Source organism: Tachyglossus aculeatus, chromosome 17 (genome assembly GCF_015852505.1).
Source record: "Tachyglossus aculeatus isolate mTacAcu1 chromosome 17, mTacAcu1.pri, whole genome shotgun sequence".
In the NCBI taxonomy this organism is placed as follows: Eukaryota; Metazoa; Chordata; class Mammalia; order Monotremata; family Tachyglossidae; genus Tachyglossus; species Tachyglossus aculeatus.
In genome coordinates this window covers 17,131,212-17,154,030 of record NC_052082.1, presented here as the reverse complement: position 1 = coordinate 17,154,030, position 22,819 = coordinate 17,131,212, and the positions used below count along the sequence as shown (strand labels likewise).

At 43.3% G+C, this 22,819-nt stretch overlaps 1 protein-coding gene across 1 annotated transcript in view; it reads right to left on the bottom strand.

Moving 5' to 3' along the window:
* PCCA (propionyl-CoA carboxylase subunit alpha) overlaps nucleotides 1-22,819 on the bottom strand; it is a 334,301-nt gene that overhangs the window by 309,093 nt on the left and 2,389 nt on the right. The window contains exons 2-4 of the mRNA XM_038759418.1: nucleotides 22,773-22,775; nucleotides 16,558-16,671; nucleotides 14,863-14,916 (exon numbers count right to left, since the gene is read on the bottom strand). Of these exons, the coding sequence (XP_038615346.1) occupies nucleotides 14,863-14,916; nucleotides 16,558-16,659 (156 nt within the window). The 5' untranslated portion in view covers nucleotides 16,660-16,671; nucleotides 22,773-22,775. The remainder of the gene's footprint in view (nucleotides 1-14,862; nucleotides 14,917-16,557; nucleotides 16,672-22,772; nucleotides 22,776-22,819) is intronic.

The window sequence follows — 22,819 nt, the reverse complement described above, 5'->3', positions numbered from 1 at the left end:
TAGAGACGGTCCCTACCCAACAACGGGCCCACAGTCTAAAAGGGGGAGACGGACAACAAAACAAAAGTAAACCTATATTAAAATCCTTTGCAAATTGGGTGGCCCAGAACACTGGTTTCTGAGTTGCTGAAGAGATACCACCACCATTCACTAACTCCCTAAGTGACTGAGCTGCCTATTCGATGTTCACCTTATATGTGGAAAACTTGAAAGGCACCACTAAAAACAGTTTGCTTCACTCAAATGAGGTTCAGCAGAGAGTTGGAGCTGATACACAGCGTGTCTCAGTGGAAAGAGCACGGGCTTTGGAGTCAGAGGTCATGGGTTCAAATCCCGGCTCCGCCAACTGTCAGCTGTGTGACTTTGGGCAAGTCACTTCACTTCTCTGTGTGCCTCAGTTCCCTCATCTGTAAAATGGGGATTAAAACTGTGAGCCCCCTGGGGGACAACCTGATTACCTTATCACCTCCCCAGCACTTAGAACAGTGCTTTGCACATAGTAAGCGCTTAATAAATACCATCATTATTATTATTATTATAAACCTTAACCTGGAAGCGGGTGGGAGAGTGGCTCTCTCCACTCCATACTTCACTCTTTTCTAAAAAAAAAACACAAAACAAAAAAAAAAAAAAACCCCAGCAAAACACGAAACTGTTCAGTCCATTTTTCCCCATTCCTCAACAACTTCCAATGGTTGCCCATCCACCTCCACAAACAAACTCCTTACCATTGGTTTTAAAGCTCTCATTCACCTTGCCTTTTACTATACTATCTTTACCATACACTCCTTACCATCAGCTAAACTCCTTACCACTGTTTTGTCAGTGTAAAATCCTGGCAAATTCCTTACCAATGTTTTAAAGTACTCAATCGGCCTGCCCCCTCATACCATACCTCGCTGGTCTACTACAGCCCAGAATGTAAACTTCACTCCTCTAACTTACTCACTGTGCCCCAATTTCGCCTATCTAACCACCACCCCCTTTCCCATATCCTCCCTCTGGTTTGGAACGCCTTCCCCTTCCACATATGTCAGACCACCACTCTCCTCACCTTCAAAGCCTTATTACGGTTATATATCTTCCAAGAGGTCTTCCCCACGTAAGCCCATTTTTCCCCAGCTCCCTCCCCTTTCTGCATTATCTGTGTACTTGGACTGCATTAGGAGAAGCAGGATGGTGTAGTGGACAGAACACAGGCCTGGGAGTTGGAAGGTTATGGGTTCTAATCCCAGCTCTGCCATTTGTCTGCTGTGAGCAAGTCACTTCACTTCTCTGGGCCTCAGTTACCTCATCTGTAAAACAGGGATTAAGACTGTGAGCCCCATGTGGAACGAGGACTATGTCCAACCTGATTACCTTGTATCTACCCTAGTGCTTAGAACTGGCACATGATACATGCTTAACAAAGACCATTATTATTATTACATCAGTACATTAATGCTAAGGGTGGCTACTGAAGTGCCAGAATTTGGAGCAGTGGAAATTAGAGAAGCCCTTCTAGAAGGGGTGGCAAAGTCAATTCACTTCTCTGTGCCTCAGTTACCTCATCTGTAAAATGGGGATTAAGACTGTGAGCCCCCCCCCGCCGTGAGACAACCTGATCACCTTGTAACCTCCTCAGTGCTTAGAACAGTGCCGTGCACATAGTAAGCACTTAATAAATGCCATCATTATTATTATTATTATTACCCTGCGGAGCTTTGAAGATGGGGAGAGCGATCTTCAGGCCACACACTGTCAATTTTTGAAGTCCTGGTTATTAATTAACGTTGGTATTTGCTAAGCGCTTACTATGTGCCAAGCACTGTACTAAGCACTGGATATAAAACCCAGAATCCTGTGATTAATGTAACAGGTCACTGAAGTTAGCACTGCATTGAACCCCTTCCTTCCTCTCCCCCTCATCCCCCTCTCCATCCCCCCATCTTACCTCCTTCCCTTCCCCACCGTACCTGTATATACGTATATATGTTTGTACATATTTGTTACTCTATTTATTTATGTTACTTGTACATATCTATTCTATTTATTTTATTTTGTTAGTATGTTTGGTTTTGTTCTCTGTCTCCCCCTTTTAGACTGTGAGCCCACTGTTGGGTAGGGACCATCTCTATACGTTGCCAACTTGTACTTCCCAAGCGCTTAGTACAGTGCTCTGCACACAATAAGCGCTCAATAAATACAATTGATGATGATGATGCATTCACCAAATTCAGGCAAGGTCCCTCTCTTCTGTGTTTAAAAAAACTACGAGTTCATGTAAACTAACATCCCTATTATCTGTATATCGAAAACCTTTTATATATGCAAAGAACCCGCCTAGGCACAAACATGAAACTTGGATTACGAAATAGACCAAGTGAATCTTGACAGTCACTGAATTAGTGGGAACTATTTTTCTGTGCATCTCTAGGGGAAATGTCGAACAAAAAACAGGAAAGATGATTGGATGGAATCTGGTAGGGTCTGAAATGACTCAACGAATGCCCCTGTTTTCGAGGGCAGGAAGTTTCACTTTTCAAAGCTCTTTTGTGAAATTTGAATGGATTTTTTTTTTTTAATCCCAACAGTTCCTTTGCTCTCCCACTTTGTTTCTTTACTGCTGGGGATAAAAGTAACCCAGAGGGTAAAATAAAGAAGGGAAATAGTTTGGAAAGGAAATCTGTTTGATCAGCACATTAAAATTATTGAAAATTACTATTCTTTATGAGGACGGCTTGTAGCTCTGCATTTTTCCATGAATCGTTTCAGCAATAATGAAGAAAAGGGCATGCTTTTGTTCAAATCACGCTCAGTAGGATTACATGTGATCTGACCCCTCTTTGTGTTAATTGAAGACAAAGCGTAGCTTTACGTTCATTATTGTTCTTATAAAGATGGGACAGAAAATTCCTAATGTTCTTCCACTTTTTGGACGTTCCTGTGTTAAAGGACTTATATCGGTACTTACATCAGAAATAAAATCTCCCTCCACTCTTTCAGAAAATACAAAATTAGGGTTAAAGAAAATAAAAATAATCCAACTACACTCAACTGATTTTCAGAAACCGTGAGAGAAAAATCAATAATCCTCTAGTGTTCCTATAAAAGTGAAAACATTTGAATAAATATATGAAGTCCTCATTCAGAAAAACAGGGAACTACCCATTAGTACATGGCAAAGAAAATGGTAGGTATTGTGAAAGTTGTTTTGGAAACAAAGGTCTTCTGCTGCACTGCGCCTTTGCTAGCGAATCAATTAAACCTGAGACCAATGAAAAGACAGTTTCCCACTGTTACACCAACAAAAACTGACTACATTTCAAACATATGACAGAACAGTGAGATAAACGAAAGCCTGCAGAATCAAATCAAAACAAAATTAAAAATTTGGTGCAGCATTCCAGTTAACTTTGCCAAAGGGATGTCCATATTGTCATCAATATGGTAATCCACATCATCATACTGAAAATCACCACCGGATTACTAGGAAATCTATCCAGTTCGGAATATTGACTATCAAATTTAAATGGTTGGCAGCCAACCACACAACATAATATTTACACTGCACAACCACATGCGCCAATTTCATTGCCTTATTTTTATGGCGCCTACCAATCATGACCAGATACCCAAAAGGGGAAAAGCTACAAGAACTACTCCAGTGGGAAAAAGTTTTCATGTTAGCGGAATTGTGTCCTACCTAACAATCGCCAAGGGACTATATAAAAGGGAAAGATAACAATACTCGAAGTGAAAAATTATTTATACAGCAAAACTACGATTGGCAGTGTGGCACAGCGTACCGGTTGCAATCTAGAGAAGCAGCGTGGCTCAGTGGAAAGAGCATGGGCTTTGGAGTCAGAGGTCAGGGGTTCAAATCCCACTCCACCAGTTGCCAGCTGTGTGACTTTGGGCAAGTCACTTAACTTCTCTGGGCCTCAGTTCCCTCATCTGTAAAATGGGGATTAAGACTGTGAGCCCCCTGTGGGACAAACTGATCACCTTGTAACCTCCCCAAGCGCTTAATAAATGCCATTATTATTATTAGTAGTAGTAGTAGTAGATTCACACCAGGAAGCACAGTCCTTGAGAAGCAACATGGCACAGTGGATAGAGCACATGCCTGGGAGTCAGAAGGCCTTGGGTTCTAATCCAGCTTGGCCACTTGTCTGCTGTGTGACCTTGGGCAAGTCGCTTCACTTCTCTGGGCCTCAGATACCTCATCAGTAAAATGAGGATTGAGACTGTGAGCCCCACGTGGGACAGGGACTGTGTCCAAACCCATTTGCTTGTATCAACTCCAGGACGTAGTACAGTGCCTGGCACATAGTTAATCGCTAACACCATTATTATTATTATTATTATTGTTATTATTGTTGTTGTTTTTATTATTGTTATTATCATTATTATTGAAGACTGAAAGACTGGGAAACAGTGAGAGGGAACTTCTTTGAGGACACACTCAGAATGAGCAAAATGCTTCCCTCCCTCAAGACCGTAAGTTAATTGTGGTCATGGACTTCATTCATTCAATCGTATTTACTGAGCACTTACTGTGTGCAGAGCACTGTACCTAGTTTCTGGAAAGTACGATTCAGCAACAGATAGAGACGATCCCTACCCAACAACGGGCTCACGGTCTAGAAGGGGGAGCCAAGAGCACCCGGTATTCCCAAGAGGTCTCAATCAATCAATCATATTTATTGAGCGCTTACTGTGTGCAGAGCACTGTACTAAGCGCTTGGGAAGTACAAGTTGGCAACATATAGAGACAGTCCCTACCCAACAGTGGGCTCACAGTCTAAAAGATTCACTCCACCCCTGCTCTCCCCTTAATAATAATAATAATAATGGCATTTGTTAACTGCTTACTATGTGCAAGGCACTGTTCTAAGCACCGGGGGGGATACATGGTGATCAGGTTGTCCCACGTGGGGCTCACAGTCTTAATCTCCATTTTACAGATGAGGGAACTGAGGCTCAGAGAAGTGACTTGGCCAAGGTCACACAACAGACGTGGCGGAGTCTCCCATCCAAGTTCTAACCAGGCCCGACCCTGCTTAGCTTCCGAGATCAATCAATCATATTTATTGAGCGCTTACTGTGTGCAGAGCACTGTACTAAGCGCTTGGGAAGTACAAGTTGGCAACATACAGAGACGGTCCCTACCCAACAGTGGGCTCACGGTCTAAAAGGGATCAGACGAGATCAGGCGTGGTCAGGGTGATATGGCCATAGACATGCATCTACCAACTTTGTTGTACTGTATTCTCCCAACTGCTTGTACATTGCTCTGCTCATGTAAAACGCTCAATAAATACAACCAACTAGTTGAGCAGCTTCTGGGAGCCACCCATTCCCTCACTTCTGCAAATCCATGACAGAAGCAGGAGGAGAAGTACTATAGTCCCTGCGTCAGCAAGCACATATCTTTGAATTATACCTTAATAGCTTTTGATTATATAGTATAAATTATACTAAAAATTTCCTCCCTAGCACACCCATTAGGAAGCAGTGGACCATTCATACTCCAGTACACTCTGCCTAAGCATCCGAGCCTCTATTACAAGGTATTCCAAAGCTTCAGGGGCCACTTCTTCCGAAGCTAGCCGAATTGTACTTTCCAACTGCTTAGTACAGTGCTCTGCGCACAGTAAGCGCTCAATAAATATGATTTGATTAATTAACAGATTGGAAAATGAATTTTACAGAGGAGAAGTCACTTCTGACCTGTTTCGCATGGTGTAAACTGTGCAAGAAGCCACATGGTCTAGTAAATAGAGCAGGGGACTGGAAGTCAGAAGGACCTAAGTCTAACCCCAGCTCTGCCACTTGTCTGCTGTGTGACCTTAGGAAAGTCACTTAACTTTTCTGTGCCTCACTTCCCTCATCTGTATAATGGGGATAAAGATTGTGAACTCCACATGGGACATGGACTATGTCTAACCTGATTAGCTTGTATCTACCCCAGTGCTTAGTGCAGTGCCTGGCGCAAAGCAAGTGCTTAACAAATATGTCTATTGTGTGACCTTGGGAAAGTCACTTAATCTCTCTGGGCCTCAGTTCCCTCATCCATAAAATGGGAGTAAGAGTGTGAGCCCCATGTGGGACTGGGACTGTGTCCAACCTGACTAACCTGTATCTACCCCAGAGTTTGGAACAGTGCTTGGCACATAGTAAGTGCTTAACAAATATGTCTGTTGTGTGACCTTGGGAAAGTCCCTTAACCTCTCTGGGCCTCAGTTCCCTCATCCATAAAATGGGAATAAGAGTGTGAGCCCCACGTGGGACTGGGACTGTGTCCAACCTGACAAACCTGTATCTACCCCAGAGCTTAGAACAGTGCTTGGCACATAGTAAGTGCTTAACAAATGTCTGTTGTGTGACCTTGGAAAAGTCCCTTAACCTCTCTGGGCCTCAGTTCCCTCATCCATAAAATGGGAATAAGAGTGTGAGCCCCACGTGGGACTGGGACTGTGCCCAACCTGACAAACCTGTATCTACCCCAGGTCTTAGAACAGTGCTTGGCACATAGTAAGTGCTTAACAAGTACCATAATTATTATTATTCAAAACCACAAAAAAACAAACTATATCGCCAGGACCAAGCTGAAAGCACATACCAACAGGCCCCAACTCAGAACCAGCCCTAGGAATCCTGAGTCAGATATGACCCCAGATAGGGGAGATGCAATTCAGGCTTTTCCATCTTCCCTGACTTGTCCCCATCTCCAGAAAGGAACAAAAATTACACTTCATCAAATCTTTCCATGTTTTCATATAGGTGAGCTAAACTGCAAAAGTCTTACCAATCCTAGAAAAATAAGAGAAAAAATTGACACATTAGTCCACCTCTTTAGGAGGATCCTTCCTATCCCATTAACTGTCCTAGCCAGGGTGATCTTTGCCCACTTGCCAGCAACCCCAGAGGTTAGTTGCCAATCAGACAGATGTCCCCACAGGCCAAATCACAACGAAGCCTAAGGATAAAATTTTACAGTGAAAAAACACTTCACTCTAAGACCTCAACCAATGGACCAAGGCTGTCCCTTGCTTATACAACAGCAAACTCTTTCGATGGTGTAAGAGGCTTCCATTTGTAACAACAAATATATGTGAATTCTGCCTCCCCTTCTCCCAACCCCTGAGGTGGGGGGGGGGGGGGGGGGAGGGGGGGGAAGCCTACAAATGTCTTTTTTGCTTCTACAAACTCAGCCTCTGTGTGAGGCCAAACAGATCAGTTTTTAACCTTCCCTTGGGGCCTAACCCTTAGTTTCTTAACCTATATAAAATGTGGCATATATCATGCTGCTCTGAAACCAAGATGATCCTGCATTCTTATTCTGATTCTGATTATTCTTATTCTGAATATTCTTATTCTGAATATTATTCTGAATATTCTTATTCAGAATATTCTTATTCTGATTCCCTGCATAGGGAAGCAGCGTGGCTCAGTGGACAGAGCCCAGGCTTTGGAGTCAGAGGTCGTGGGTTCAAATCCCAGCTCCGCCAATTGCCAGCTGTGTGACTTTGGGCAAGTCACTTCCCTTCTCTGGGTCTCAGTTCCCTCATCTGTAAAATGGGGATTAAAACTGTGAGCCCTCCGTGGGACAACCTGATCACCTTGTAACCTCCCCAGTGCTTAGAACAGTGCTTTGCACATAGTAAGCACTTAACAAATACCATCATCATTATTATTATTATTATTATTATTAAATTCTGAATGACCCTCCACCAAAACCAAATTTTGTTTTACTTACCAAAAAAGTACCTCACGTTATAATTTGATAATTTTTGATAATAATAATTTGATAATACATAATGTTGTGAACACTATTCATAAAATGTGGCACCCTACCTTTCATCTGCCAATCACTTACACACACACAACTTCATCCCTTCCCTAGATACTATCAATCAATCATATTTATTGAGCACTTACTGTGTGCAGAGCACTGTACTAAGCGCTTGGGAAGTACAAGTTGGCAACATATAGAGACAGTCCCTACCCAACAGTGGGCTCACAGTCTAAAAGGGGGAGACAGAGAACAAAACCAAACATACTAACAAAATAAAATAGAATAGATATGTACAAGTAAAATAGAGTAATAAATATGTACAAACATATTTACATATATGCAGGTGCTGTGGGGAAGGGAAGGAGGTAAGATGGGGGGGGGGAGGAGAGGGGAACGAAGGGGAGAGGACTGTTCGGCTCACTGATTTTATCATTTCCCTCATCAGTCCACACTCCTCTACCTTCAATGCGAAATATAATCCAGATCCTCAGAGAAAATGTGCTCACACACATCTGTATGACCACTCTTATAATGAAAAGCTTCCAGAGCATACTCCAGGGTGAATTTAGAAGTAATCAATACAATCTGTTGAACGCAGAACCCTGAATATACTAAGTATGACATTAATATAAATAAATTACAGATATGTACATATGTGCTGGGGGGGAATGAACCAAGGGAGCAAGTCAGGGCAACACAGAAGGGAGTTGGAGAAGAGGAAAGAAGAGCGTAGTCAGAGAAGACCCCTTGGAGGAGATGTGCCCTCAAATAAGGCTTGGAAGGCGGGGAGAGTCACTGTCTGTCAGACATGAGGTGGGAGGGCATTCCGGGGGGGGGGGGGGGGGGGGGAGAGAGAGAGAGAGACACAGAGAGAGAGAGAGAGACAGAGAGAGAGAGAGACAGAGAGAGAGAGACAGAGAGAGAGAGACAGAGAGAGAGGTAGGTGGCGAGGGCGAGGTACAGTGTGTAGGTTAGCATTAGAGGAGTGAAGTGCGCAGACTGGGTTGTAATAAGAGTGTAGTGAGGTGAGGTAGGAGGAGACAAGGCAGCGTGGCTCAGTGGAAAGAGCCCGGGCTTGGGAGTCAGAGGTCATGGGTTCTAATCCTGGCTCCGCCACTTGCAGCTGGGTGACTTTGGGCAAGTCAATTCACTTCTCTGGGCCTGTTACCTCATCCGTAAAATGGGGATGAAGACTGTGAGCCCCCCGTGGGACAACATGATCCACGTTGTAATCTCCCCAGCGCTTAGAACAGTGCTTTGCACACAGTAAGTGCTTAATAAATGCCATTATTATTTTTAGACTGTGAGCCCACTGTTGGGTAGGGACTGTCTCTATATGTTGCCAATTTGTACTTCCCAAGCGCTTAGTACAGTGCTCTGCACACAGTAAGCGCTCAATAAATACGATTGATGAATGCCATAAAGCCAAAGGTGAGGAGTTTCTGTTTGATGTGGAGGTGGACGGGTCGCACCATCACAGCAACAATACCTGTCACCTAATAGAACTGAAACAAAGCTCAATAAATACGATTGAATGAATGAATGACCGTCTCTGTATGTTTTGTTTTGTTCTCTGTCTCCCCCTTCTAGACTGTGAGCCCGCTGTTGGGTAGGGACCGTCTCTGTGTATTGCCAACTTGTACTTCCCACGCCCTTAGTACAGTGCTCTGCACACAGTAACCGCTCAATAAATACGATTGAATGAATGAATGAATATGTTTGTACGTATTTATTACTCTATTTTACTTGTACATATTTATTCTATTTATTTTATTTTGTTAATATGTTTTGTTTTGTTGTCTGTCTTCCCCTTCTAGACTGTGAGCTCGCTGTTGGGTAGGGATCGTCTCTGTATGTTGCCGACTTGTACTTCCCAAGCGCTTAGTACAGTGCTCTGCACACAGTAAGCGCTCAATACGATTGAATGAATGAATGAATGAATGAATGAATGAATGAATGGGAAGCCACCGCCAGCTATAAAGCCAGGTCACTGGGCAGAACTTAGAAGGAGAATTCCAGAAGATGGATTTCACCAGATGGCTGGTATTTTCTGTATAATGGGATTAGAAACTGGGCTAGCATGGCACAAAACCAGCCACCATGGCTTCCTTCTCATCCCCTTGAAAAGTAGAAGCCACATTGTTGGCACCAAGTAAACGTCCAAAAGCTCTCCTGGGTAGTCAGACAATGGATAGAAGAGGGAACTGAAATGAAGACGGAGCCTGTTGAGCATGCAGCTGTGCACTTATTACTAGATCCGGTTGGTAATATAGATTTGGTATTTCAATTCTGCTTCATCTACCAAAACCTGACAGATTTCATGACATCATGAAACGGAAGCAAAGTGGAACTAAAATTGTCCATTTTCTTAATGAGGAAATTCTACATTACAGATAAATCTTGGGAAATTACCAAGTTTATATAGCGTTTGGATTTCCTGGGGTGAAAGGAAATTCCAAACACTAAATGTTGCAAAATGAATTTTTTTTTTTTTACACTAGATGGATCATTTATGCAAGGGCCTCAAAGGACCCTACAAGGTAACTGAAGTCTCATTTAACAAATTAGCAAATTCAAAAGGAGACCTTTGGGGAGGGGAACATGAGTTTGGCTCCTTGTCTCTGGATTATCTTCATAGTCCAATCTAATGGCTTTTTCCTTTAAATTCATAATTTTAGGGCCCTAGTCTTTTGTTAGGCACCATGGATAATAAATAAATTTCTTCTATTTAGAACTGCTCTTCAAGATCAAATCAAAGGATAAAAAAAAAAAACCACTTCGACCTAACAGGCTGGTTTCCAAAAATCATCAGCCCCATGAAAAGCCCACAAAATCTGCACTGCTCCTCCCCCACCACTCATATTTATCAATGCCCTCTTCATCCCCTTCTAAGAACCTCTAACCAAGTAATCAATCAATGCTATGTACTGAGTCTATTATGTACAGAGCCCTGTACTAAATGCTTAGAAAAGTAATAGTAATTCTGCTATTTCTTAAGTGCTTATTGTGTGCCAGGCACTGTATTAAGCACTGGGGTGGATATGAGCATATAGGGTTGGATGCAGTCCCTGTCCCATGTGGGGCTCACAGTCTCAATCCCCATTTTACAGATGAGGAAACTGAGGCCCAGAGAAGTGAAGTGACTTGCCGAAGGCCACAGATCAGACAAGTAGAGGAGTTGGGATTAGAACCCTCAACCTTCTGATTCCCAGGCCCGTGCTCTATCCACTATGCCATGCTGCTTCTCAATGCAGTGGAGTCGGTAGGCCCCATCCCTGCTCACAAGGAGCTTACCGTTTCCAGGTGGACACAGACATTAAAATACGCTACAAAGCGGGAAAACAGTGGACTACTACTGCAGCAGTTGTAGACGCTGCCCCATATTTTAGACACCTACAGGCCTCCCCTCCTCAAAAATCTCCAGTGGCTACCAATCAACCTACGCATCAGGAAAAACTCCTCACTCTTGGCTCCATCACCTCGCCCCCTCCTACCTCACCTCCCTCTTTCCTTCTCCAGCCCAGCCTGCACCCTCCGCTCCTCTGCTGCCGCTCACCTCCTCACTGTGCCTCGTTCTTGCCTATCCTGCCGTCGACCCCCGGCCCACGTCTTCCCCCTGGCCTGGAATGCCCTCCCTCCGCACATCCGCCAAGCTAGCTCTCTTCCTCCCTTCAAAGCCCTACTGAGCGCTCACCTCCTCCAGGAGGCCTTCCCAGACTGAGCCCCCTCCTTCCTCTCCCCCTCCCCATCCCCCCAACCTTACCTCCTTCCCCTCCCCACAGCACCTGTATATATGTCTGTACATTTTTATTACTCTCACTTGCACATGTTTACTATTCTATTTATTTTATTTTGCTAATATGTTTTGTTGTCTGTCTCCCCCTTCTAGACTGTGAGCCCGCTGTTGGGAAAGGACCATCTCTATATGTTGCCAACTTGTACTTCCCAAGCACTTAGTACAGTGCTCTGCACACAGTAAGTGCTCAATAAATACGAATGAATGAATGAGTGAGTGAATGAGTGAGTGAGTGAGTGAATGAATGAATGAACGAATATAGGCCAAGAGATTATTTCAGCTCAGTTGCTTCCACTCCTGCTTTGGCCTTCTTGACGTTCACCATACACAGAAGCCACAGCGCCAGGAGGTGAGAATATACGGCAGCCAGACTTGTTGGGAAGAGGAAAAACTGAAGGATCACTCTTACTGCTGCCCCCACAGCGGATCTGCCAAGCCTTGGGATTCCAGACTGCAAACATCTCTTTCTACTAGTCCCCAAATCGTAAGGTTATGAGAACCTCAGCATCTGCCTACTGTGAACATGTTCAGAGCGCCTCCAGAAACAGAGATTTCCCTGAAAATTAATCAATGGGGAATAAAAAGAAGAATGGGGAAAAATTAAGTTCCTTTTGAGGTCCTATTGTACTCATGCTGGCTTACTGTACATATGCTTATTTTCATGTCTTTATACCACAGATAATCCATACACATTATTGCTCTAAAGATGAATTTAAAAAAAAAACTTTCCTATACAAAATAGCAGGGTGGGCTACCGGCTACAGTATGGGCCTGGGGGCCAGATGGACCTGGGTTCGAACCCCAGATTCGCCACTTGTCTGCTGTGTGACCTTGGGGAAGTCAGCTAACTTCTCTGAGCCTCAATTACCACATCTGCAAAATGGGGATTAAGTCTGTGTCCAAACAAGTCAGTATCTACCCCAATCATAAGCGCTTGGGAAGTACAAATTGGCAACATATAGAGACAGTCCCTACCCAACATTGGGCTCACAGTCTAAAATCCTTACAGTACCTGGCACAAAGTAAGTGCTTCACAAAAACCCTTTAAAAAAAAAATACTAAACAAACAAAAAGGAAGTTTTCAGTTCTCTACCCAGCCTCCCAGTAACTGCAGATTAGGGTTTTGGCCGGTTCTTTGAGTTATTTAGCCAGGTCAGAAAAATGTCCTAATTCTGAGAAGGGTGGAATCTTCCATCAGGAACAACGGCTAAGGCTCAGAACTGAGACTTCAGGCCCCAAAAACTTACAAGAAAGAATTGATCAGAATGATAGTGGTTTGTGCAGTGCTTCCCCTTCTCTCTTCCCATAAAGTCTTGTTTCCATCAGGGCAGGGGGTATAATCAGAAAGGGATTGGGTGGGATGCAGCATTACAAAGTACACACAAAGGTACTATTTCGTGCAGGATCCATTTAATCGATCGATGATATTTACTGAGTGCTTACTAAGAGAAGCAGTGTGGCTCAGTGGAAGGAGCATGGGCTTGGGAGTCGGAGGTCGTGGGTTCTAATCCCAGCTATGCCACTTATAAGCTGTGTGACTTTGGGCAAGTCACTTAAGTTCTCTGTGCCTCAGTTACGTCATCTGTAAAACGGGGATTAAGTCTGTGAGCCCCACGTGGGACAACCTGATTACCTTATATCCACCTCAGTGTTTAGAACAGTGCTTGGCGCATAGTAAGCGCTTACCAAATACCATCATTATTATCATTATTATTATGTGCCAAGTACTGTACTAAGCGTTTGGGAGAGTATGACAACAGAATTAGCAAATATGTTCCCTGCCAACAATCTTACAGTCAGGGGGGACAAACATTAATATGAATAAATGAGCCATTTATAATATACAACTTAGAGACATACATGACCATTTAAAGATACTTATGACCAAAGTGACCACAGCATAATGTCGACGTGGGGCAGTAGTGCCATAGCTCAGCTCGCAATTGCATTGGTAGTACTTCCCAGGCGCTTGGTACAGTGCTCTGCACACAGTAAGCGCTCAATAAATACAACTGAATGAAATACGATTGAATGAATCTCCCTCCTTCCTCTCCCCCCGCCCCCCTCCCGGCCTTACCTCCTTTCCCTCCCCACAGCACCTGTATATATGTATATATGTTTGTACGGATTTATTCTATTTGGTTTATTTATACATATTTATTCTATTTATTTTATTTTATTAATATGTTCTGTCTTGTTGTCTGTCTCCCCCTTCTAGACTGTGAGCCCGCTGTTGCGTAGAGACCGTCTCTAGATGTTGCCGACTTGTACTTCCCAAGCGCTTAGTCCAGTGCTCTGCACACAGTAAGCGCTCAATAAATCCCCCTCTCCATCCCCCCATCTTACCTCCTTCCCTTCCCCACAGCACCTGTATATATGTATATATGTTGGTACAGATTTATTACTCTATTTATTTATTTTACTTGTACCTATCTATTCTATTTATTTTATTTTGTTAGTATGTTTGGTTTTGTTCTCTGTCTCCCCTTTCTAGACTGTGAGCCCACTGTTGGGTAGGGACTGTCTCTACATGTTGCCAGCTTGTACTTCCCAAGCGCTTAGTACAGTGCTCTGCACACAGTAAGTGCTCAATAAATACGATTGATTGATTGATTGGTAGCCACTGCAGTCTTCGGAGCCCACAATGGCCCGTTATTTTTCAAGACTCTTGCTGAGCCCGACCGCCCTGCAGTAAGGTTTGGTCAGAAACCTTCACCTTCGTGATGTAACCCCAAAAGGGGGGAAATGAGATTAAACTTCCAATCTCCCTATTCCCAGAATAGTGTTCTTTCTATTAGGCATACAGCAGGGCTTCCTACCTGTCATATCATTTCCAAGAACTGAGGACTCTGAATTGAGTCTCCTTGTATTTTACTCAGCCAGACACTAGAAAGCAGGTAGACTGCATTCATTTTACTTCCACGAGGAGTCAGACTAGAAATGTTTAGATTTCACTTGTATATGCCTTAATACATTTCTCCACAATGGCCCAAAAGAAGTATTCTTACAAAATTAAACACTAATTCCTTACAGTCTACAGTTGTTTTTGAGAGCATTTTACACAGATATACACAAACAGACATGAGGTGCTTTAGACTTCTTCCAATCATCTTATTAGAAGAATGTGCTGGAATGAAGGCAACGAAATACACTGCAAAAAGATGCTTTCAGCTTGGGTGTCTAATCAGGCATTTACATCCGATGGCCAACTTTCCTGCCTCCTGCCATAGCTCAGCTTTCCAAAACATTAGCTAACCTCTAAGGAGCCAATAATAAAACTTACCAGACATTTGGCAAATTCTTTGTTTTCTGAAAGAAATCCATATCCTGGGTGGACCTTCAAAATAAAAGCAGGAGGGATTTTCAACTTTATCAGATTTCAGAGCTGGCAGCCAGCTATAAAATTCATTTCGACAGCTCAACCTGTAGAAGAGGACCCTGCTTTTCCCTACAAATTCTCACTGACCAAAGGATCCAGTTTTCTTTTTTTTTTTTCCTTTAAATTAGAGGATCATGTTGAGTAACTTTTCCTCACGTTAGGTCAGGTCATTCATCCATCTGCCCCACACCTCATTACTCTGAAGACAGGATGGCAGGCTCATAAAAGAGAAGAGATATGTTTCTTTCTTGTGGTTTGACTCTGTCACTACCTCACCTGTTTTCCTCTCAATGCCTCCACTCTTTATTCCAACCTTCCCCTTTTCCCCCTAATATTTGCCTTTTCCCTTCATGTTCCACATCAGTTTCATGATTTTACTGTTCCATCCTAACTCCATCTGCATTTCACTTAACCATCTTAAGCATTTGTAATACAAACCACTGTTCTGCTGTCCCACACTGGGCATATTTCTGATAAGATCCCCCAACTAAAGGGAAGATCACTTGCAATCCAGAATGAGACAGGACAGTACGGTGGGTCTATGGGTCTCTCTCATACGACAGCAGACAGGGATGACATCCCTATGAAAGACCTAAAATCTGAACTGAATGGGAAGGTTCAGTTCAAAGTAATTAAACACGGATGAGCAAACACTCGCCAACTTAATTTTATGGAAACAGTCAATTTTAATATCTTGTTATGTGTCATGGATAAACTGTTTAAAGATTTTTGATCTCCATTAACTGTGATAATAAACTGCCAGCATCTCTACTGTGTGTTCATGAGTTCTGTTTTTTAAGCCAGCATTCTACTAAAGTATATACCGCAACAGAAACGAGAACACTAACTGAACACTCCATGGTAATTGCTGGTGTTGACCGATTCTACCCAGTTTTAAAGAGGATTCTGCACAGTCCTCAACATTAAATTTCAGAGGTTAGCTCATTGAAACTACAATCTTGGAAATTATTATTCCTATCGGTCATACACTTGTTTCTTTTTTCCCCCCCAATCTTTCCTTTTAAATTCTGAATCTGATCACCAGGAAAGCAAAAGCATACAACTACAGGACACACAGAGACAGGCCGGTATCTACCCATCTCTCTTAACGTGTGTATTTTGTTGACATTATGAAATTAAAATTACTTATTGCTCCACTTAGAATTCTACACGTGTGACTAGGTATGTACAATTTTTTACAGGATTAAAACCAAATTAAAAACACAGCCTGTTTGGGACCTGATTTAGAAATCCTTCCAAAAACCTACTGCGGCGTTGAAAGGGTTAATGCTCAAAAACTAATTGGGATTTTTTTTTTTCCCCCAGCAAATTTGGAAATGAACTGAAGCCGCTCCCTGGTGTGAAAGCTGAATCCAGCCGCCACCTGCAGGATCAGGGACCGGCACCGCCAGATGCTCCAAAGCCTTTGATTTGCGGTAGCGATTTCGGCCACATTTAACTCATGTGACATGAACTAACTGGAATAGCATATTCAATCATCCTTTTTTTTAATTTTTTTTTTTTTTTAACATACAAACTCTGGCTTTTCTGCTCACTATATGTGAAACAGCTGCAGGAGATAGACTCATTCAGACTCACAGCTTGGGCCCCGGTTTTCTTAATGGCTTCCATGATGGCATCCATGTTGAGGTAGCTTTTGCTGGTGGGAGCTGGGCCAACACAGACCGCTTCATCCGCCATTTTCACGTGAACCTGAAGAGACAAAATTCGGCATTAACAGATGCTCCCAGCAAACATAATTACCAGCACCCTAAAATCTGCACACAAAATTACAAATCTCATCATTTTGAAGACAATTAACGTACCACAGCCACTTCTAAATTGTATACAGGAGAGCAAACATTGTGTGTGTGTTGGGGGGGGGGGGGGAGACTCAAAAGCTAGGTTAACCTCCATTTCTTTCACTCCACACCTAAGCCTGTCAAAATATTTAATGCTATTTCCGAAACACAGTAGGGCCGATGAAATAAAATCGCCGCAAACAATTCAGCTTCCTATACTGATCATCTATATGTAAATTCTCGGGCTAAACTACTTTGTTACATGTAACCAGGGCAGCCTAATATCTTAATACTTAATAACAAACATTCATGGCCAGTTCTAAGCAGGCTCCCCAGGAAGTTGGGGATAATTAGAGCGAATTGAATGAAGGGATGCAGTGAGTGTCCCTGCACAGCATCAGGTCGGCACCATGCGCAAATTAAAGCTTGGGACTAAAGAGTTCAATATCACTACACTTGAACCAGAAAATCTTGAGAATTATTTAAGCAGGCCAATGTCTGATTCCTGGTCCATTGTATTTTTAGTCAACAGAATTCATATGCATTTTCAGTCAGAAATTCCCAACTATTTCAAAGTTTTCCCAAAGTTCATTCCAATTGTATCATCAATTCACGTTCTTCCTATCAAGAAAATTAAATATCGGTAAGTTTGCTGAAATAGAGAACACACTCTTAAAAAACAGTCATTTATTTAATTTCTGAGACCACCTCATTTTTTTTTTACTGAAAATTGAAGCAGTTGAGGCACTTTCTACTCAGCTTTTCCTGATTGTCACTTTGGTGAGTATTTTTAATATTGTCCGTTTGCAAAAGGATAATGGGTATTTAAAGTGTTTCTTTAGAAATGATCAAACTATGACCACAAAACTAAAAGCAAGCTACACAAATATATATATATATATATATATATATATATATATAATTTCATTCTCACCCTTTTTAAAATTTTGGCCTAGTTCCAAATTATAGAGTTTTATCCTGTTCCAAAAGAATTTATTTTGATTAATGAATGGATGAATAATAATTATAATTGATTAATGTACAGCCAATACTAAACATGAGTTATTCATTTTTCAATTTAGAATGTATAAAATCATCATTAGGTAAAATTTTCTGTTTATATATAATGGACTTACAAAATCTCCAACCAAGAAATGAAAAAAACAACTAAGAAAATTCCTCCTGGTTACTCAGGGTCACTTGACTGGGAGAGGAGAGGGCAGGAAAAAAGAAAAAAGAAAAGCAAAAACGCAAATATAGAACTACAAAAAAAACAAAGCAACCCAGACATATGGCAAAAATTATTTCATTTAGAAGTTATTACTTGGCTTCCATACCTAAACAGTGTCTCCTCAAAGTTAAAACCATGATTCCCTCTGATTAAAAACTTTCTCTAGTTTTTGTCCTGTAAGAATAAAAGAGCCCAAAGAAATGGTCCGGCATATGGAACTCAAAGTGAAAGGAGACACTCTGTGCCACTGACTGGCTGGCCACATGGCTGAAGTCCTAATGGATCCCACAAGTTTGCATTAGGTCAACCCAATGTGTGACTGAAGGCATGCAGTAACTAGGGTCCCCGGAGAGTCAAAAGACGAATAAAATCCTGTCATTCTGATTCTAAATAATGCCATATCATTTAAATTCATGGCAAACATAGCTCAATTTTTAAACTTACAAAGGAGAGAATTCAATTACGGGGAACAAAACAAAAATGTAAACTGACCAAGTCTACATTGCTCTGTTACCCAACTTCAAAAATGCATTTTGCTACATTGTTCCCCCATCAGCCCGGGGAAGCCAGCTGGAAATGAAAGATCATGTGGCAGGGTAGGTGCCAGCTAAATGGTGCCCCTTGAAAACCATTCAAACCTTGAAAGCGGTTCGAATCCCGGCTCCGCCACGTGTCTGCTGTGTGACCTTGGGCAAGTCACTTAACTTCTCTGAGCCTCAGTTACCTCATCTGTAAAATGGGGATTAAGACTGTGAGCCCCACGTGGGACAACCTGATCACTCTGTATCCCCGCAAGCGCTTAGAACAGTGCTTTCCACATAGTAAGCGCTTAACAAATGCCAACATTATTATTATTATTATTATTATTATTAAAGATTCACCTTCCATATTCTCCCTCATCACCCTTGTTTCCAGGATACTTTTCTATACTAGTTCATTCATTCACTCAACGTACGGAGCGCTTACAGTGTGCAATGTGCAATGGAAAAGAGTTGGAAGACACATTCCCGGCCCACTAGTTAGGAATGGGTGACAAGAGGTGATCCTTAGAAAAATCGAGAGGTCCTATTTAATGCCAGATATTCAATCATTCAATGGTACTTACTGATCCACATTTGGGTGCTTAATGTATACTGAGCACTGCACTGAGCACTTGGGAGCAGTTGGTAGGCCTATTCCCTGCCCACACGTAGCTTACAGTCTAGAAGGGGTGAAATTAGGGGGCTGGGGTGAGTATCAAAGCGCTTAAGGGGTACATGGCCAAGTTCATAATTGCTGCAGAGGGAAGGGGTGTTAGGGGAAATGGAGGGCTTAGTCAGGGAAGATCCCCTGGAGGAGATGTAATTTTAGGTGGTTTCTGAAGGTAGGGAGAGTGGTGGACTGGCGGATTTGAAGATGGAGGGAGTTCCAGACCAGAGCTTGCCGCTCCCGTATTGAACCTGCCACTCCCATATTCATTAAGAAATATTTACTGAGTACATGATCGCAAATAGAGAATCAATCAATCAATCAATCGTATTTATTGAGCGCTTACTATGTGCAGAGCACTGTACTAAGCGCTTGGGAAGTACAAATTGGCATCACATAGAGACAGTCCCTACCCAACAGTGGGCTCACAGTCTAAAAGGGGGAGACAGAGAACAGAACCAAACATACCAACAAAATAAAATAAGTAGGATAGAAATGTACAAGTAAAATAAATAAATGAATGAATAAATAAATAGAGTAATAAATATGTACAACCATATATACATATATACAGGTGCTGTGGGGAAGGGAAGGAGGTAAGACGGGGGGATGGAGAGGGGGACGAGGGGGAGAGGAAAGAAGGGGCTCAGTCTGGGAAGGCCTCCTGGAGGAGGTGAGCTCTCAGCAGGGCCTTGAAGGGAGGAAGAGAGCTAGCTTGGCGGATGGGCAGAGGGAGGGCATTCCAGGCCCGGGGGATGGCGTGGGCCGGGGGTCGATGGCGGGACAGGCGAGAGCGAGGTACAGTGAGGAGATTAGTGGTGGAGGAGCGGAGGGTGCGGGCTGGGCAGCAGAAGGAGAGAAGGGAGGTGAGGTAGGAGGGGGCGAGGTGATGGACAGCCTTGAAGCCCAGGGTGAGGAGTTTCTGCCTGATGCGCAGATTGATCGGTAGCCATTGGAGGTTTCTGAGGAGGGGAGTAATATGTCCAGAGCGTTTCTGGACAAAGATAATCCGGGCAGCAGCATGAAGTATGGATTGAAGTGGAGAGAGACACGAGGATGGGAGATCAGAGAGAAGGCTAGTGCAGTAGTCCAGACGGGATAGGATGAGAGCTTGAATTAGCAGGGTAGCGGTTTGGATGGAGAGGAAAGGGCGGATCTTGGCAATGTTGCGGAGCTGAGACCGGCAGGTTTTGGTGACGGCTTGGATGTGAGGGGTGAATGAGAGAGCGGAGTCGAGGATGACACCAAGGTTGCGGGCTTGTGAGACGGGAAGGATGGTAGTGCCGTCAACAGAGATGGGAAAGTCAGGGAGAGGACAAGGTTTGGGCGGGAAGACAAGGAGCTCAGTCTTTGACATGTTGAGCTTTAGGTGGCGGGCGGACATCCAGATGGAGATGTCCTGAAGGCAGGAGGAGATGCGAGCCTGGAGGGAGGGGGAGAGAGCAGGGGCAGAGATGTAGATCTGGGTGTCATCAGCGTAGAGATGATAGTTGAGAAGTGTGTAGACTGCTGAGAATAGATAAAATATAATCCCTGCCCTCAAGGTATACTGCCTGTCAGATCTTTGGGTCACTAACTTTTAGGCTGAGGGTTGGTGAGTCACCCAGGGTCCTGAGTGGATTATCTAAATAAATATTTGGGCGGTGGAAATTATCAGTTTTCAAGCTAACTTATTCTCCATACACACAATCAATCAGTGGTATTTACTGCCTCCTTGCTGTGTGCAGAACACTGTACAAAGCACTTGGGAGAGAACAATACAAAGGAGTATACACTGATGATCTCTGACCACAAGGAGCTTACAGACTAGATGGGGAGTGACATTAAAATAAACTGCAGGTAGATAACGTACATAAATGCTGTGGGGCTGGGGTGTGGGAGGATATCAAAGTGCTTTAAAGGCAACAGACACTTTGCCTTTGATGATGGCTCAGTGGGGGAAGGCCTCTTGGAAGAGGTGTGATTTTAGTAGGGCTTTGAAAGGGTGGTCTGTCAGATAGGAAAGTCCTTTTAGACTGTGAGCCCACTGTTGGGTAGGGACTGTCTCTATCTGTTGCCAACTTGTACTTCCCAAGAGCTTAGTACAGTGCTCTGCACACAGTAAGCGCTCAATACGATTGATTGATTGATTGATAGGAAAGAGAAGGAAGCACCAGGCCAAAGAGAAGACGTGAGCAGGGGACTGGCCACGAGACAGATGAGATCAAGGTACAGTGAGAAGAGTGTTGTTAGAGGAGAATACAGACTGGGTTGTGTGGTACTATCACATTATTACCTGGAAATTAATCACCTAATTTCCAGCCTATCCCTACTTTTGAGTCTCCCTTCTAGGTAAAACAAAAGAAGTTCGGTGATAATGGGAGATGAGCTCATGAGAGTGCAAGTTGGGAAGCGTACTAGGAAGAGAAGCAGCATCTGGCCTAGTGGATAGTGCACAGGCCTGGGAATCAGAAGGACCTGGGTTCTAATCCGAGCTTCGCCACTTGTCTGCTGTGACACCTTGGACAAGTCACTTCGCTAGGCCTCAATCACCTCATCCGTAAAATGGGGATTAAGACTGTGAGCCCCAAGTGGGATACGGACTGTGTCCAATCTGGTTAGTGTGTATTTACCCTAGCACGTAAAGTGCTGGCACACAGTAAGTGCTTAAATTACCAGAACAGCAATGGTGAGATTGGTTTTGAATCATTCGATCAGCTCTCCCTCTCTCTTATCAAACCTCGCTGATCTCCATACTTGTAAGTAAACTTGTCCACTGTGAACCCCCAACGGCAAGATCCTAGCCCACGGTTCTGGGCAAAGGGCCCAAATCAAGCACTGAGAACAAACATTAGAGCATGAGATTCAGGCCTTCCCACCAGAACGGGTAACAGCAGGATGTAAATAAATCTAGACAGACACACACACACCTCAATCCCACAAAATGCCAATCAATTCAGCCCAAGGCGTACAATTTGCTGTTTTCTGAGACCTTGCTTTTCAAGCAGCCTTCCACGAGCCAATCACAAACTTGGCCAAGAAATGTATTTCCTTTCATTTTCCTGAATCAAAGAACAGTCTAAATTGCACTTCTAGACCTTTCAGGGAAAACCATACTTGACACGGTGACTTTGAGAGACAAGCAGAAGGACTTGGGGAAGTTTCTTCATCTTGACAGAATGTCTGTGTTTGCCATGTTCAAACAACTAGAGAGTTTGGTTTGGGGGGGGTTTTTTGTGCAAAGAAGAGTTATTTTTGTGGGTTGGGCTAATCTGTGATCTCCCACATGGTGCCAGAGTTCAGGGCAGGTCACATAATAATAATAATAATAATAATGATGGCATTTATTAAGCGCTTACTATGTGCAAAGCACTGTTCTAACCACTGGGGAGTTTACAAGGTGATCAGGTTGTCCCATGGGGGGCTCACAGTCTTAATCCCCATTTCACAGATGAGGCAACTGAGGCCCAGAGAAGTGAAGTGACTTGCCCAAAGTCACACAGCTGACAATTGGCAGAGCCGGGATTTGAACCCATGAACTCTGACTCCAAAGCCCATGCTCTTTCCAGTGAGCCACGCTGCTTCTCCATCTTAAGAAACAGTAACAGTGATACAGACTCGGCCTTAAGTTCCAAAAACGATGTCCCTAAAATTCTCAGTC